Raw genomic sequence first — 15,721 nt, 5'->3', positions numbered from 1 at the left:
CTAAACTGGAATCATTATAGACACTGGAGACAGCTGGTGGTAAAGATACACAGATGTCAAGAGGGCAAGATGCCATTCTTTACCCAAGTAGATGGAAGTTGGTGCGAAGGGGAACCAACTGTAACTCTGTTTGAGAAAATGCAAAGAGAAACTGAACCAGCTAGAAACTGAGGGTGCCAAGTGTGAGAGAAACTGTGGGCTATAGGGCACTAAGGAACAATAAAATTGATCTTCTGTCCTTCTAATAAGGACAAGATGAAACTGCTACAGGGAAAAATGAGTGTAATTAAATTCAGTCATGCACTACCCCAAATCGGGCTGATCTGATCTTTGTCCAACTGCAGGTCTAGGGGGCCATCTGACAAGGACTGCATCAAAGCAATATGTGGTCCTCCCCAGATGGGATTTTCCAACCTGCCCGATAGATATATGTGTGATTTCCAGCTGGATTTCATTTGGGCAGACCTTCAGGAGGACCCCATACATGTGTCAATAATGGATATTTTTTTATCAAACTGTATATGCCCATCTAAGGGATACATTCCCCCCCCCCTTACAATGCTTCCTCTTTTGTTTCAAAATGTGTGCTGCACTTGTGATATAATGTGTTACAATATTGGCATCAATATATAAACCCTTTTTTAAACTTTAGGATGCCTATAGAATGCTCACAGAATGCACTCAGAATATAACCAAGCACATGCTAATGCATAAAACATGGACAGCTGTAGCAAATTCTCGGGCACATTCCCCTCCTCATTCAGCAGTTCCAGATTGTACTGGCATCAGCTAGTTTTGCTTCTTTATTATGACTTTGGGAAAAGAGATATTTAACCCTCATTCAAGAACGTCTGCCTCCCATCAAACACTTTCTGGCTTTTTCACAATTATGCAAAATACCTCTCTTCCAACAATGCCAAGACTGGATAGCTGGAGCACAAGACACAAAACTTGCTTTGGTTTTGAAAAACCACGTGTGTATAGCTGTTCTACATATAAAGGATGTATGCACAAATGAATGCTGCAATCAACTGGACTTTGTGAAGAACAAAACAATTAGAGCAAAAAGAAAGCACTTTCATTTTGTACATTTATATTGGCATTTTGAGTGAGCTCACAAACCACAATCATCTGGCCACCTACACACAGACCTATTAGCAGCCCTCATCTTCAACTGGAAACACACCTACTCAAAAACCTTTCCCTTAATTCTTTTTAAGTGATAAATAAACATACCCACATACCAATGATATACTTAATGAATCTTTTATTGGCATCACTGCTGTGAACACTTCCTACCTTACTATGAACATGTAGAGAAAATAAGCCATACAATTTTGTATTTGCTACAAAGCAAACATCTAATTTACCAAACATTAACAGATATGAGTGGCTGCTTTTCTTACATAATCAACCATACCCTACAATGTTTTACCAATGGACAGCACTTTGTCATTTAAGCCCCTTGAGAATTCCTCCTCTATGGCAAAAGCCAAGCATATTTTGTGCATAGAGTATACTGCCTTTTGCCTTTACTGTCTTTATATGGAGTGATAAAAGGGGTAGCTATTTATAAATAGAGTATATTTTACTTTTAAACTACTCCACACCACTCATAGTTATGTCTTGAGTCCTAAAGCATCACTTATGTTCTATGTGTGCTACATGACTTCAGTCCAATATAATTTGGCTTGAAATGCCCCCAAATGTTTCCATTTGCATTCCCTGCATTCAAATGGTGTGACCCATTATCTTGCAAAGAAACTAATTATACCAGATCAGAGAACAGCACTGCTTTCATGGGAAACACACAGCACGTCATTTTTAAAAGCACAAACCTGTGGCAATGCAGAAAAGTGCAGGGCTTACACATTTAAAAACATTGTGATTTGCACTGGTTTTTCATATTCTGTGCTACATGCCCTCCTGCACATTGTAAATGACCCCTTGTGTCTTTAATTCAAGCAATGCCTGTGATATAAATATAAAACTGTGTTCTCAAGGCCATAAACCAAAATTAATTGTTTCTTTCAACAGTGGGGCAGGGACTGATATGAAAGATGTATAATCTCAATGTACTATATAAACAAGGGATATTAGCAATAATAAAAATGTTCATCGCAATTTGTGAATATCATCTGCAAAATTGAGGATACAAAGCACACTCCCGATATAGTCAAAACTTTAACTTCACAACTGAGAGTTATTTTTTTTGTAATTAAACAGATACACAACACAAAAATAACCCTTACTTGCTGGTAACATTACTTGGACTTCAAATTCCTCCAACAGAAGTTATGTTCCTTTACTGCTAAAAGTACAAACTGTCAGGGAAAAACTTCTTCTTGCCATGAGCTATGTCCTCCAGGGACAAGGTGCTTCAAAAAGTTCAAGACTTTTGGAACAAAAAGAGCTCCACAAAGGTATCAGATTCTCTAGAGCAAGGAAAATGTAAAACCACTTACATACTTCAGCAAAGAGATCATGACTGTTCATTCAATTACCTTGGCCTCTGGGTATGAATATGTAAATACATTCAAATTATTAAATGGTGCATATAGGCCAAAGCCAAACAGGAATGTATTTTTGTACTGCACTGAGAGCCAAACATGTACAAGCCTTTTCAAAGATGTCAAGATTAATGATAGCAAAAAAATGCACAAGACATAAAATGATACATTGGCAAAAATAATCTATGCCTTGAGAGATACACTAAATTCATAGTACCCATTTTCGTGTCTTTTACTGCTTACCTACCATTTTGACTAAGATTTAAAGAAATTTTCTCTTCGGAATATGAAAACTATTATTTTCTTTACAGGCTACATATTATGCAGACATTTTCATGCTACGAGTAATGCAACCTTGGCAAATGTTCACCAAATAAACCACCCACTATGGAAAGCACTTTCTATGGAAAGTCCCAGAATCCATCACTTCACAACTGAACAAGGTGAGGGAGTGGTTGGATTACTCTGTAAGCCGAAGGATGGGGTAAATGGTCCCTCTGAGCACAGGCAAACTATCACGGTTCCCTTTCAATCTGTGATATCATGTATAACTGTGTAAAGATATTTATATATATATAATTTTAGAAGTCCAGATTGTGTTTTTCACCTTTTTCTGCATAAGCCCAACTGAACGAGGGGACATATTTTCCCTTTAAACTTTAGTATAACAAACCTACAGAGTTATATGCAGCTCTACCACATCTTGCATTTTTAACTAAAGATTCTCTGTCTATGACCAGGGCCGGAACTAGGGGTAGGTAGAAGAGGCACCTGCCTAGGGCGCAATGGTGGGAGGGTGCTAGGCAGGTACTTCTTCTGCCTAAACCTAGTGTGGACCCTCATGCTTTACTTTAACTCAAAGAAAGTAAATGTAACCATCCCTTTAGAAAGGGTTATCACAAAAGACAAAAGAAAGAAAAATAATCAACAATTTGATGGAAACATAGTGGATATTTAAGATCATAAGTAAAACTGGCATGCTGAGTTTTGCTAAGGATAAAAATCTATAAATTCATTTGGTCACCTCTTCCAAATTCCAGTGGCATTCTGAGACTACGTCTGCTTCATATTAGCCATGAAGCAGCACAAAGAATCTTTCTCTGCTGTGTCTGATACATTCCTAGGGGCTGACGCATGTCCCAAGCTAAGCTAGTTACTTCCTAGGACAGGAGACATTCCCACGGAAATGTTGGCCACCTACAGGACTTAAATGAAAAGGCTGCATTCATTCTTCTCATTAACCCCCTTTAGAGCTGTTCTGCCAGAGAAATAGTTAAGTAACTAACCTTACCTTTATCTTTCTTTTGCCAAAATACTAGCAAATTATATAAAAGGATAACAAGTTACTTTACATGACTGTAAAAAAAATCACCTCTATATAATGCCCAAAAAAGGTTAGAGTTGTATTATTATGTTTGCAGAAAATTAAGTTATCATACACATAATAACTGGTTGCTTTTCCACTGATTAGCAGCAGACTTCAAATTTTAAACACCTACATCAAATGCAAAAACATAAATCCTATACATTATAATTCAGTGTAATTGCTTAAAGGGAGGGAGCATGGTTTCAGATTGCTAAATAAGAAAAGCTGAAAACTGTTCATAATTTGGTACAACATTAATTACTTCAGAATTCTATTGAGAGATACATTATTTCTCCCCCATTAAACTTAAAGTTTCATTCCACTCAGGCTTAGCAATGTTCCACAGTTTCACATACATTAATCAAATATTTTTTAATGGGTTTTAGAGTTATTTGTAAATGTAATTGCTGCTGTAAGCTAGATTTGTCTGTACCTTTCTGTTCTCCTTATTGCTGGTTCTGATAATGTAGAATTGAGTAGCATTGTGGGAGATGGAGTCCTGGCCGGAGAAGGCATGGCTTCTGCTGCATTGTTTTAAGAGTCAGAAGGGGTGGCTCACTTTAAAATAACTTTTAGTATGTTATAAAATGTACTGTTCCTAGCAACTTGCATTGTGTCTTTGTTGTTTATTTTTTATAATTATTGAATTATTTGCCTTCGTTGTCGAAATCTTTTCACATAGAGGTCACTGACCCTGCTAGCCTCTTTGAGGCCACAATTTAATTTTTATTGTTACTTTTTATTCTTTATCTTTTTATTTAGTCCCTTTTCTATTCATGTTTTAGTCTCTCATTCACACCACTGCCTAGTTGCTAAGGTAATCAAAACCCTAGAAGCCAGATAGCTGCTGAAATTCCAAACTGGAGAGCTGCTAAAGCTAAATAACTGAAAAACTACAAAAAATGAAAACCAATTACAAATTGTCTCAGAATATCAATGTCTACATCATACTAAAAGCTAATTTTTAAGGTGAACATCCCCTTTAACCGAAATAGCATTTAGAAACAGTGGTGTAACTGGATGTTACTGGGCCCCATAGCTAATTCAATTTAGGGCCCCAAAACATTGCCAATATCAATTGCATCAAGATATAGCAAAATTGCTCATTAACAAGGACCTTACTGGGTTCCCTACACTGCAAGGGTCTGCTTTCTCTGTAGTTCATGTCCCTGTTTAGAAATAACTGTCAAACCAATGTCAATTTTAAATAAAGTGACACTGTCTATGCACCTTCTGGATTCAATTAGCCCTAGAGTTGAGCCAACAGCCTGGTATTAAAAGTATAAACTGCAAATACCTAAGGAATTGCTAAAAATAGAAAATGAATGTAAATTGCAAATGTGCTCAAACAAACACTCTGATTAAGTTTACATAAACTCCTTTTTTGGGTTTAGATCCGCTTTAGGATCTGCTTGTTTGTCCTGGACAAATCAGCAGTATAGTATAATGCTGCCATCCTTGTGTGTGGTTGAACACAAAAGAACCAACCTGGCACACACGCCAAACATACAAGCTGCTAGGGACAGTTCATGACTGGCAACATACCATGCCCACCCCCCTTCGGGCCCAGAGTGCACCCACAGTAGTTCCGCCCTACCCCTCCTAATGAATGGAATACGTTCGGGTGCAGGCACATGTAGCCGAAATACGCATAAAAACGCGAGACTTTGCATTCTCTCATGTTTTTATGCATATTTAGGCTACACGTGCCTGCACCCATGCGTATCTCATTCATTCGGTTGCAGGCACATGTAGGAGGCGTAGGGTGGTATTTTCAGCAAGGGCTTTTCCGCTTGCCGAAAATATCCATCCTATACCTCGTCTGCCATCAGCCTAAAGGAAAAGTTCAGTCTAAAAATGAAACTGGGTATAATGGAGAGACTGTGCAAAATAAAAAAAAAATTCTAGTATAGTTAGGCAAAAATGTATTCTATAATGGCTGGAGTGAGCAGATGTCTAACATAATAGCCAGAACACTACTTCCTGCTTTCAGCTCTATAACTCTTAGTTAGGCAGAAAGAGATCATGTGAGTTTTATAAATGCCTCCTAAAATTATAACGTACAAAATATACCTAACTTTTCCTTTTCTCACATATAGGGTAAAATGTTATCCATTGTTGCTTGACTTACCCAACCTTTCTGCATCATTGGTGCACTTTAAAAACACAGGTGATTGCATCCACAAATATAATGTCCAGAACGACTGTTCTGTATAAAAAAAAGATAAATACTTCAAAAACATTTACTTATGGACTGGTCTGTAAATTTTTGTGCTACCAACCCAAATCAACTGCATAAAAAATACATCACTACTGAGTTTTTTTTGAATCCAAAGAAATGGACACAAAAAATGAACACAGACACAACTTATATTGACATGTCAATAATTTTGGCACACACTGCCTTTTGAATTTTGGGCATTATGGTAATGCATATGTGCCACACACATGATAATTTCCACTAGCAATAATGGAAAGTGAGTACCAGCAACTGCCATTCTGGTACCACTGTCAATGCATGTGACCAAATACTGGCCTGCAATTATACGCAGCTATAAACATATTAATTCATGTCTCTTCTCATGGATTTTCCTACCTGTATGATTGCCTCTAGCTGGACAATGTTAAATGGAGAGCATATAAGTACATATAAGCTGATAAAGTACTGTAAAAGTTAGTATGGTGAAGTGTTTTCCTTCCCCCCAGTGAAGGTTTTTTAGATGTGTAGTTCCTTGTAAAACAATTATGAAACAAACAATGAGCTAACATTTTCCTAATCATTACATTTCCGCTAAGTGATAAAAAAAAAAGTAATGGAGAATAAACAGTTTCCAGATGCAAAGCTTTTCCATTTACAATCATTCATAACACCCACGCAGATGAGTTAAGGAATGGTGAGGACTGCACAAGGATTCTCCTGAATGACCCATCATATCTGGTATGTGCACTCCTGACCTCTGATTTCCTATATCCCACTACAAGCACCACTATGACGCACCCCTGGGTATCACCAAATATGGGTCACTGCTGGAATCAGCCCGGGAGGTGACATCACTTCTATGTGTGTGCTCTGAGCCATTAAAGGTGCAGTATACCCCCTTGTTTAATATGAGCTCACTGAATACAGCTTGTGCTGAACATCCTTTTTTTTCCTTTGTTTTAATCATATCAAATCTATGGTCTTTGTTATTTTTTGAGCTAAATAGGGCAAACAGGGAAATTGCAGCTACAACATGTTTGGTCCTTGAAAGTTAAATCAGTTTTGCTTTTTATACTGTTTAGCTCATGAAATAACAAAAAATAATAGATTTTTCATGATTAAAACAAAAGGCAAAAAGTATGTTCGGCGCAAGCCCTATTATTTGCACTCATGTTTAACAAGGGGGTGTACAACCGATTAAAAAGAGGGGATATGAATGTAACCCTTTTTGCTGCAGTAACCTGCCCAAAGAGATGTTGCAGTCAAACTGAGTTATAGTTCAAATTTTTTCAATTAACTTGTAACTTGAAGGAAAATGTAAACAAGAAATGTAAACAACTTGGAATGTCTATTAAACATCTAAGTAAGTGATGTCCAGCCTGTAACATCCCAGCTATTGTTAAACTACAACTGTCAGAACACCTGAACAGCCATTTCCTGGTAGCTGTAGTTTAACAGCTGGAAAATCATAGGTTGGAAACCCCCAATCTAAATAATAATCACAAAATTTGATCTCCTGGTTGCACAGCACCATACTGTTAGGATGTACCTGCTTTTTTTTACAGCTATAAAACAACGGTCAGGCATCTTCTCTAAGTACACAAAAATATTAGGATATTCCATTTCGACAATGAAACCCAAGGAGCCTATAAATGTACCTGGTATCGAGAGGTTAAACTTCCTTAGCAGCGATAGTAGCCGAGTAAAGGAGAAAACTTTAGCAAAGTTCCCTTATTAGGAGTGAGGGGGCGGAGAGATGCTAGAGAAGACCTCCATCTGGAAGGACTGAAGCACACACAATTCACCCGGGTGCATGTATACATGCGATTAGCCTGCTCTATATTTAACTACTATATAAACACCCCGTGCAGAATGGTATGGCTCATCCTTCCAGCTAGATGTCTGCCTCCCCCGCTGCACAGCGGTCAGCAGATGGCTTCCTCATGTCTCTTTATTTACCTAACGAGGGAAAAAGATTCTCTCACTACAAAGACAGACATTATCCCTCTGCGACTGGGTGGCTGGGGCAAAATCAGGGGGGAGGTTGGAAGCATTTTTGCAGACTGCATAAAAAATATCCCAATTCTTAAAGGGTGAGGTAGTGAATCCAATGAATGTCCTCACCACTCAGCCTCATTTGTACCCAACTGCCTATCATTCTGTAAGTTTAGTACTGAAAATACCCTTCTTAGCAAAACACATTCACTTAATAAAGTGCAGTTAGTTTCTGGGTATGTTACATAAAACTGTCAAAAACCAAATTTAAAATAAAGTATTTGATCACTTACCACATCCCCCAGTGATATTCATCTTCTTCATCATTAAGTCCAACAATAGGCTTTGACCACTTGCACTAAGCTGAGAAGAAGCAGCAGGGGATCCCATTCCCCCTGCACACAGTAGAGTTCCTTTAGGCAGGGCGGGCGCTGGGAGCAGCCACTGATCTCCTTGATGAGCTCACACTGTTGAAATCTTTAGCAAACAGGTTAATAAGAAAGAGTGAAGCCCTGGGTGGGTTCTTTCTCATGGCTAATGGGTGGAGGGTTTGGGTTAATATGTAGCTGGCTATGAAAGGATCTTGTCTTTGTCTAAATTCTAAACTAATCTGATTTTAGAAATTCCTGGCATGTCACTTATTTAAATGCTGTGGGGCAGGAGCCTGGAACTCCTGACTTATATTCATATCTGAAACAAACCCATAAGGCCAGTTGGATTTGTCCAAGTCTGTTTTCAAGTATATCATGATAGACAGATTGCGTGAAAAAGACAGGAATTCCACAGAATTTCCTGCTCCTGGAACATAAGTCAAGTCTATATTTAACAGCATCTTAAACTGTCGAGAATGTTTTGTGGTTGGATAACAGGGGCAGAAATATGTGAAAAACGCAGGCTACTGCTATACCAAATATGGCAATATTGTTACGTCTGGATTCTGATCCACCATCTGGAAATACTTAGCTGCATGAAGGGAAAAAAAGACAAATCAGACTCAGTCCCAAACCTAAACTGTCTAAGTTTCTTTACCGTTTCCAAATCAAAGTGCAGTCTTCTTCCACCCTCTTTATTTTAGTGTACCCCAAATGTACTGTAGTTAAATAGAGGGAGTGACATTTTGAATAACTTTCCAAAGGGGGTTGCAAGAGCACATTTTCTGTTATATCAGAATCTTTTCTTGAAGTTGTTTGTAACTGCCATATAGTAGCTGAGGTGGAAAAAGACACTCTTCATTTAATTAGCACTTTCAGATTCCATTCGGTGCCATTGTTTCTATAAATATATGTGATCTAACATTTCAGTTATTCCAAATAATAATCCTTATACACAGGCCACACAAGTAGTGATGTAAACACTTACAGTCAGAATGATACTCTAACCTTTGTGTGGTTAATGTACATATTATTAATAACCGCATCATTCCATTGAGTTTAAATAAGAGACAGAAGATCATAGTTTTATCAATGCAGAAAAATGTATATACCGCATGAGGTTTATAACACCCATTGCATGAGTTCAGTGTTTTTTTCTGCCACCGAAAAGGTTTCCAGCATTGAGAAGATGAAGAGACACCTGTTGTTAAAGATTAGCAGAGACATCAGGGACCTCCCGCCTGGGCTGTTAGAGGTCAACACCAAATGACATCAGGCAACCTGTCCAGTGAGTCATTAAGTGCTTATCACATTGGCTCAGACTGGAACTAACTTTAGCCACTTCTGTACAGCAAAGCATTGTTTTTTTCTTTTAATTACCTTTATTGCTTAACAGTACTGGAATAGAGAAGATAGAAGATCCAAATGAGTTTATTGTGTCCAAATTTCTAAATGAGTTATTAAAAGAAAATCTAAATCTAAGCAACTTCCCAGTCTAAACTCATTCTGTTATGTACAGAATTACCCTGGACTAGTGCAGTTTTCTAGTTAGGGAAACAACCTTTAGTTCTCCTTTAAAGGTATGTTTTTAATTCCTACAGAAGCATTATCTGTCCAGTTTATTACATTCTTTGCATTGCTGGTTATGACACCTGAAACAATGTAGCAGAAGGCAGCTGATAAACAGCTCTCCTTTAGAACTAACTCCTGTTGATTGCATAAAGAGCAGAAAGGGCTAAATAAATATTTAAATATTACTTTCAACTGCAATTACACTTGCTAATATCTTCAAAACCACTAAAATGCTTTAATTACTGTGTATTAGAGAATTACATATTCTTCCATTATACAAAAACAGTTTTGGGTAAATATCCCCTTTAAAGCATCAAGTGCCTCTGATGATTTGTATGTTGTATTTGATACTTTATTTATATAGCACTGCAAGGATATTCAGAACTGTACAGTTTAACAATATAGAGACGTACACACAAAAATTGTAATAAACATGCACATATTAATTGCCATGCACTGAGTGACACAGAAGGATTCAAGTCCCTGCAGTGTAGAGCTTAATTAAGTTCCAACATAAATAACTGTAAGTTATTTACCCATGGAAGCTGCACACTGTAGCTCTAAGCATTGGCTAGGAAATTTCAAGCTGTGGGACTCTGCTGTATAAAACTACAAATCCCAGGACCCATTTACAGAAGAGGCTGTAAGTGGATGATGGGAGCAAGGTTACTGCATCATTAGGTCTCTCCCTGAAGTGGTTAATAACTTTAGACGTTGGGTCTGGTAAACAGCGCTGTGTGGAACATTCTAATTCATGAGGAGGCATTTTTTCACTTCAGACTAACTTTCCATAAAGCTTTCTCTAAGGCCCAGCCCTAAGTGGGCCAATAAATTCCACCCCACTAGCCAAAAAAAAAAGGAAACCCATAAATTGTTTATACAATTTCTGAAAAACACACGGAGGCTTTTTAGACATTTTTTTTCCTGAAGAAAACGGTCTTTGAGCGCAAAGACTGGAGTGCATTTTGCACCCCTCCTTGTGAGACAGAGAGCTCCCATTAGACAGGGAGGTTCTTGGACGCCATTCGAGCCCAGGCGCATTCCTGAAATGTTTTCTGAATGCTGGCAGCGCTTACGTCACGCACGGCGGCCGCCTATATAAGGAGCAGAGGCGCCCAGAGCTGATCAGATTGCTCAGACTCTTCAATACGGGCTATAGGGCAAGAAGCACAAAGACAAAGCCCTCTTCCCTTTCAGCTAGACACAGGGCCACAGACCCACTCAGGCTCTTCAGCAGACACGAGTTTCCCTAGTTCCTCAGCAGAGCCAAGGAGACAGAGACCTTAAACTCATCCTTCACGGACGCAGAGAAGGCATCTGCCCAGTCAAAAGGAACAGCCTCTCTTCAGTATTTTTGCCCACTTTACTGACCACACTACAGGGAAAATGAGCTTCCTAGCACTTAACCCCATCCTCGCTGTTGCCCTTCTCTCTGGAATCATTGACTTGGTAAGTGTGAATGTCTACCACGTGGAATAAAGTTTTTTTCTATTAGTGTTAATGCCACAGTAATTTCATGTTGCTTTATTAGATTCTAAGTGTACTGTTTGACCTAATGTAATACAGTATCTCACCTGCTACTAAGTTAACTATAGGTAACTTTGTCTGTAATAAGTCTCTTTCAGCTTATATGTAACTGTGTTTATTGATTTATTGCAGGCTGTGTCATCATGCCCAGCTGTGTGCCAGTGTCCAGTGGAAGTACCCAAATGTGCCCCAGGAGTTGGAATGGTTCTGGATGGTTGTGGATGTTGCAAAGTCTGTGCTAAGCAACTTAATGAAGATTGCAGCAAAACTCATCCTTGTGATCACACCAAGGGACTTGAATGCAATTTTGGAGCCAGTTCCAGAGCTATTAAGGGAATATGTAGAGGTAAGTAGGCTGTGAGCCACACTCTCTGACTACAGCTCTGCATTACAGATTTCCTTCTTAGATTAGAGCCATATCAGATTGTAAGTGCATGGAATAGTCAAGGAGTTCAGTAAATCTGAATCCATGTATGGTTATACTTTGTTGATGCAGGCTTGGCAGAAAGGCATATGATTTCAGCAGTCTGGAATGTCTGGGTTTGAGCAAAAAAAAAAAAAACATACGGAAAAGTAATTCCTAACTGATTTATTGTTCCATGTTATAGCCACTGGGGGATTGTAGGAAACATTATAGCAGAGCCATTTTACTGCACACACCTGAATGATTGGAAACCTGAAATTAGCATCAATTAAAACATTTTTTTTTCTTCTCTGCAGCAAAATCAGAAGGGAGACCTTGCGAGTACAATTCCAAAATCTACCAGAACGGAGAAAGTTTTCAGCCAAACTGCAAGCATCAGTGCACATGCATAGATGGAGCTGTTGGTTGCCTTCCTTTGTGCCCTCAAGAATTATCCCTGCCTAACTTGGGCTGCCCAAATCCAAGGCTGGTGAAGGTTCCAGGGCAGTGCTGTGAGGAGTGGGTCTGCGATGAAGCCAAAGACCCAGTCGACGAGATTGTAGACTTTTTCAACAAAGAATTTGGAATGGATACCAGTGAAGGAGAACTTACAAGGAAAAATGAATTTGTTGCTGTCGTGAAAGGAGGACTAAAAATGCTACCTGGTAAGTATTCTTTCAGCCCTTGCTATTTACACTGTTACCAAAGTTTTTAGTAGCTTTTTCTTATTAGGGTCAGTATGTCTGGCATTAATATGTAATGAGTATGTCTAGGGAAAACCAGTCCTAGTGTATTCTGAAAGTGTCCTTACATGCCTATTATAAGCTTTGCCTTATTTTCTGTCTTTGCAGTTTTTGGCTCTGACCCACAAAGTCATGTTGTCGAGAACTCGAAATGCATTGTTCAAACCACATCGTGGTCTCAGTGCTCAAAGACCTGTGGAACTGGTATCTCTACGAGAGTCACAAATGATAATAGCAACTGCAGACTAGTGAGAGAGACAAGAATCTGTGAGGTCCGACCATGTGGCCAGCCAAGCTATACAAGTTTAAAGGTAAAAATGTTTTTGATTTTGGCAGTCAGACTTTTAAGGACTCTTTCCTTTGCTCCTTTGTTCTTCTTTTTTTTTTTTTTTCTTTTGTGAGATCATTACTAAAACACTTCTTTTTTTACTGTTTTCTCCAGAAGGGAAAGAAATGCACCAAGACAAAAAAATCTCAAGCTCCAGTGAGATACACCTATGCCGGATGTTCCAGTGTAAAGAAATATCGTCCAAAATATTGTGGATCTTGTGTGGATGGAAGGTGCTGCACTCCACAACAGACAAGGACTGTCAAGATCCGATTCCGTTGTGAGGATGGGGAGACCTTTACTAAAAATGTCATGATGATCCAGTCATGTAGATGCAACTACAACTGCCCACATGCAAATGAAGCCTATCCTTACTACAGATTATTCAATGATATCCACAAATTCAGAGACTAAATGCTATATGCTTTAAAGGGACACTTGCTTAAACTTGAGAAAATGGGGAATTTACTGTTGTCAAACTATTGCAGTGCCATCTATGGACGATTTGGGGTACTTTGAACTTCCAATGTGCATACGTGATCTGGACTTTGTTGCAACAGACTGAAACATTTTAATGCTTCATAATGGAGCTAACTGATTGCTTCTTTGTTTGGAGCATAATAATAATAATTTTCTGTTTTTCCGTTAGTAAATTATCTGCTTAGTATTTTTTTTTTCTGGTGACCATTCCCTTGAATGCTAGAAAGGACCTCAGCACTTGCATTGTAGCCTGTTGGTGGCCTTTCTTGTACACAAAGGGTTAAGTGTTTCCACATTCTCTTTAGTGAAAGACCGAAACTCTGTAAACTTGTTCCAAAACAAGTTGAAAGTTACATTCCTTCCTGATGGAGCACGCTTCAGAAGCGTTCATCTGTGGCAGCTATTACAATCCAGCAATTCTTTAGCAAACAGAAATCAGTGTGTCTTTTTTTTTTTCTTTAATTAAATGTGTTTTATTTATCAAAAATGTAGCTTTTTGTGACAAATGTAATACTGGAATAATTGTAAAATGGTTTAATTTTTATATTCAATGAATTAAAGAATTTATTTATGGAATTAATCAATTAATAAAACTATTTACCTATTTATACATATAACTTGACTCGCATTTCTTCTTCATTTTTAATTATAAGTCTATATATATATATATATATATATATATATATATATATATATATATGTGTGTGTGTAGAATTTCTAGTTTACACATAACTTTAGTGTAGACATAAGGTTTCTATTGTCAATATTTATTGAAATCAGTATAAGAACATTGTACACCTAACACTACCCTGGCAGGCAGATGATGGTAACCTGGCACTGTGGCTTACAAAGCTGTAAGTTCATTAACACGTGTTTCAAAATATTTCTGCAAATTAAACTGTGTTGAATAACCATCTTTTCAAATACCTTCACATATTCATTGTATGCAGTTCTTTTGTTGGATTGCACCATTAGTTTGCATAACTCTATATAGCTAGGAATGTCCATGCTTATGCTCTCCAGCTGTTGTCATCTTACGGCCCCTAGCACTTTTTGACAGCCTCTGACTTTTGAGGATACTATTGTTCAACAACAATTTATATAGATATATACTATAAAATAGAAATTTGGGTAGGTACACAAAATGGATAATCTAATTGCAGACAGAACATTACCAATAGTAAAATATTCATGTGATTTAATAAAACCCTTCACTGTATGTGTTGGCACAAAAATGCATGCACTTTCCACATGGTTACTGTTAAAACACAATCTGTAAAGGCTAATTCAAACCAACAGTGCTGTGATCTCTAAAGCAACCCCTTTCGTTAGAAAGTAGCACTATTGAATTGTGTTTACAGATTGCATGAAAGTGCATACAGCTAAACAAGTAAACTTAAAAATTCTCACTTTAAACATCTGACACCTAAAGAGTTATGAAGCATGCAATTTACAATATGATGTTACAGTGTAGAAATTCAGTCTGTTCTAAAATCCATAATTATAAATGTGTATATTACATAATAAATGCCAACAAGGTATGGATTCCTCACTAAGGTAATTTTTTTCTGTAAAAGAATGCAGGCTTGAGTCTGTAGGAGGTAATTTGCTTTCACTAAATGAGCTTGAAGTAATGACTAGTGCTAATCCTAATAACCAAGTGATTAAAAGTAAACATGCTGCTAAATAGAAAGGAATGCCAGGAATTTCAAGCACCTTTTCATTTTATGGTAAAGGACAAGAACAAAAAATACCATTTTATAATTATACATAGTATATCAGGACTTTAAAGGGGCAGGCAATTTTTTATGGACTTTAAAAATGCATGTCTAGAATTCGTACACATTTCTTTACAAAATAAAATGTATTCCTAATTAACTGCAGAAATTATTGATTCTGTAAAGGTTAATCATATAGCAGTAGGCACATTTAAAGGCTTTCACTGTTACATAATAGTTCTTTCCAGTTCCAAATCCTGTGGAATTCCAATTATGAACTGCATCAAATACAAAATGTTCGGCATTCTTAAATATGAAAGCTGATCACTGAAACCGATGAAATAGTCCCACAATCCTATTAGTCCTCCATCTTTTTTAATCATTTTTTTCAGAAATGCAGTGAAATGTATTAGAAATATTGTTTATGTAACAGTTATGCCCTTTTGTTTTGTTTAAGGATGTCATCATACATGTCTGAGCCTTGTTATTACTAGAACTCTGAAAAGCA

General features: G+C 37.6%; 2 protein-coding genes across 3 annotated transcripts in view; one reads left to right on the top strand and one right to left on the bottom strand.

Moving 5' to 3' along the window:
- The window catches only part of ddah1 (dimethylarginine dimethylaminohydrolase 1), a 124,254-nt gene extending 115,361 nt beyond the window's left edge, over positions 1-8,893 (bottom strand). The window contains exons 1-2 of one of the 2 annotated variants that reach the window (XM_031899858.1): positions 8,365-8,893; positions 6,008-6,085 (exon numbers count right to left, since the gene is read on the bottom strand). In XM_031899858.1, the coding sequence (XP_031755718.1) occupies positions 6,008-6,025 (18 nt within the window). In that variant the 5' untranslated portion in view covers positions 6,026-6,085; positions 8,365-8,893. Of the gene's footprint in view, positions 1-6,007; positions 6,086-7,734; positions 7,873-8,364 lie in introns of those variants that run through there. The other variant, XM_031899859.1, reaches the window with a different exon arrangement.
- A 2,345-nt stretch (positions 8,894-11,238) lies between these two features.
- ccn1 (cellular communication network factor 1) lies at positions 11,239-14,112 on the top strand. The gene is made up of 5 exons (NM_001105514.1): positions 11,239-11,463; positions 11,674-11,887; positions 12,262-12,609; positions 12,796-12,998; positions 13,130-14,112. The coding sequence occupies exons 1-5, from the start codon at positions 11,401-11,403 to the stop codon at positions 13,427-13,429; spliced, it is 1,128 nt and encodes a 375-aa protein (NP_001098984.1). The 5' UTR covers positions 11,239-11,400; the 3' UTR covers positions 13,430-14,112.
- The last annotated feature ends 1,609 nt before the right edge of the window (positions 14,113-15,721 follow it).

Source organism: Xenopus tropicalis, chromosome 4, assembly GCF_000004195.4.
Source record: "Xenopus tropicalis strain Nigerian chromosome 4, UCB_Xtro_10.0, whole genome shotgun sequence".
NCBI classification, from domain to species: domain Eukaryota; kingdom Metazoa; phylum Chordata; class Amphibia; order Anura; family Pipidae; genus Xenopus; species Xenopus tropicalis.
Note: the sequence above shows the minus strand (reverse complement) of the source record. Positions and strands in the feature narration are given on the sequence as shown.

What these genes read in the sequence shown, in the direction of transcription:
- ccn1 (NM_001105514.1), top strand. Translation starts at nt 11,401, where the DNA reads ATGAGCTTCCTAGCACTTAACCCCATCCTCGCTGTTGCCCTTCTCTCT. An exon ending in AGGACTAAAAATGCTACCTG is followed by an intron (nt 12,610 to 12,795) that starts GTAAGTATTCTT and finishes CTGTCTTTGCAG; the next exon opens with TTTTTGGCTCTGACCCACAA. An exon ending in CAAGCTATACAAGTTTAAAG is followed by an intron (nt 12,999 to 13,129) that starts GTAAAAATGTTT and finishes TGTTTTCTCCAG; the next exon opens with AAGGGAAAGAAATGCACCAA.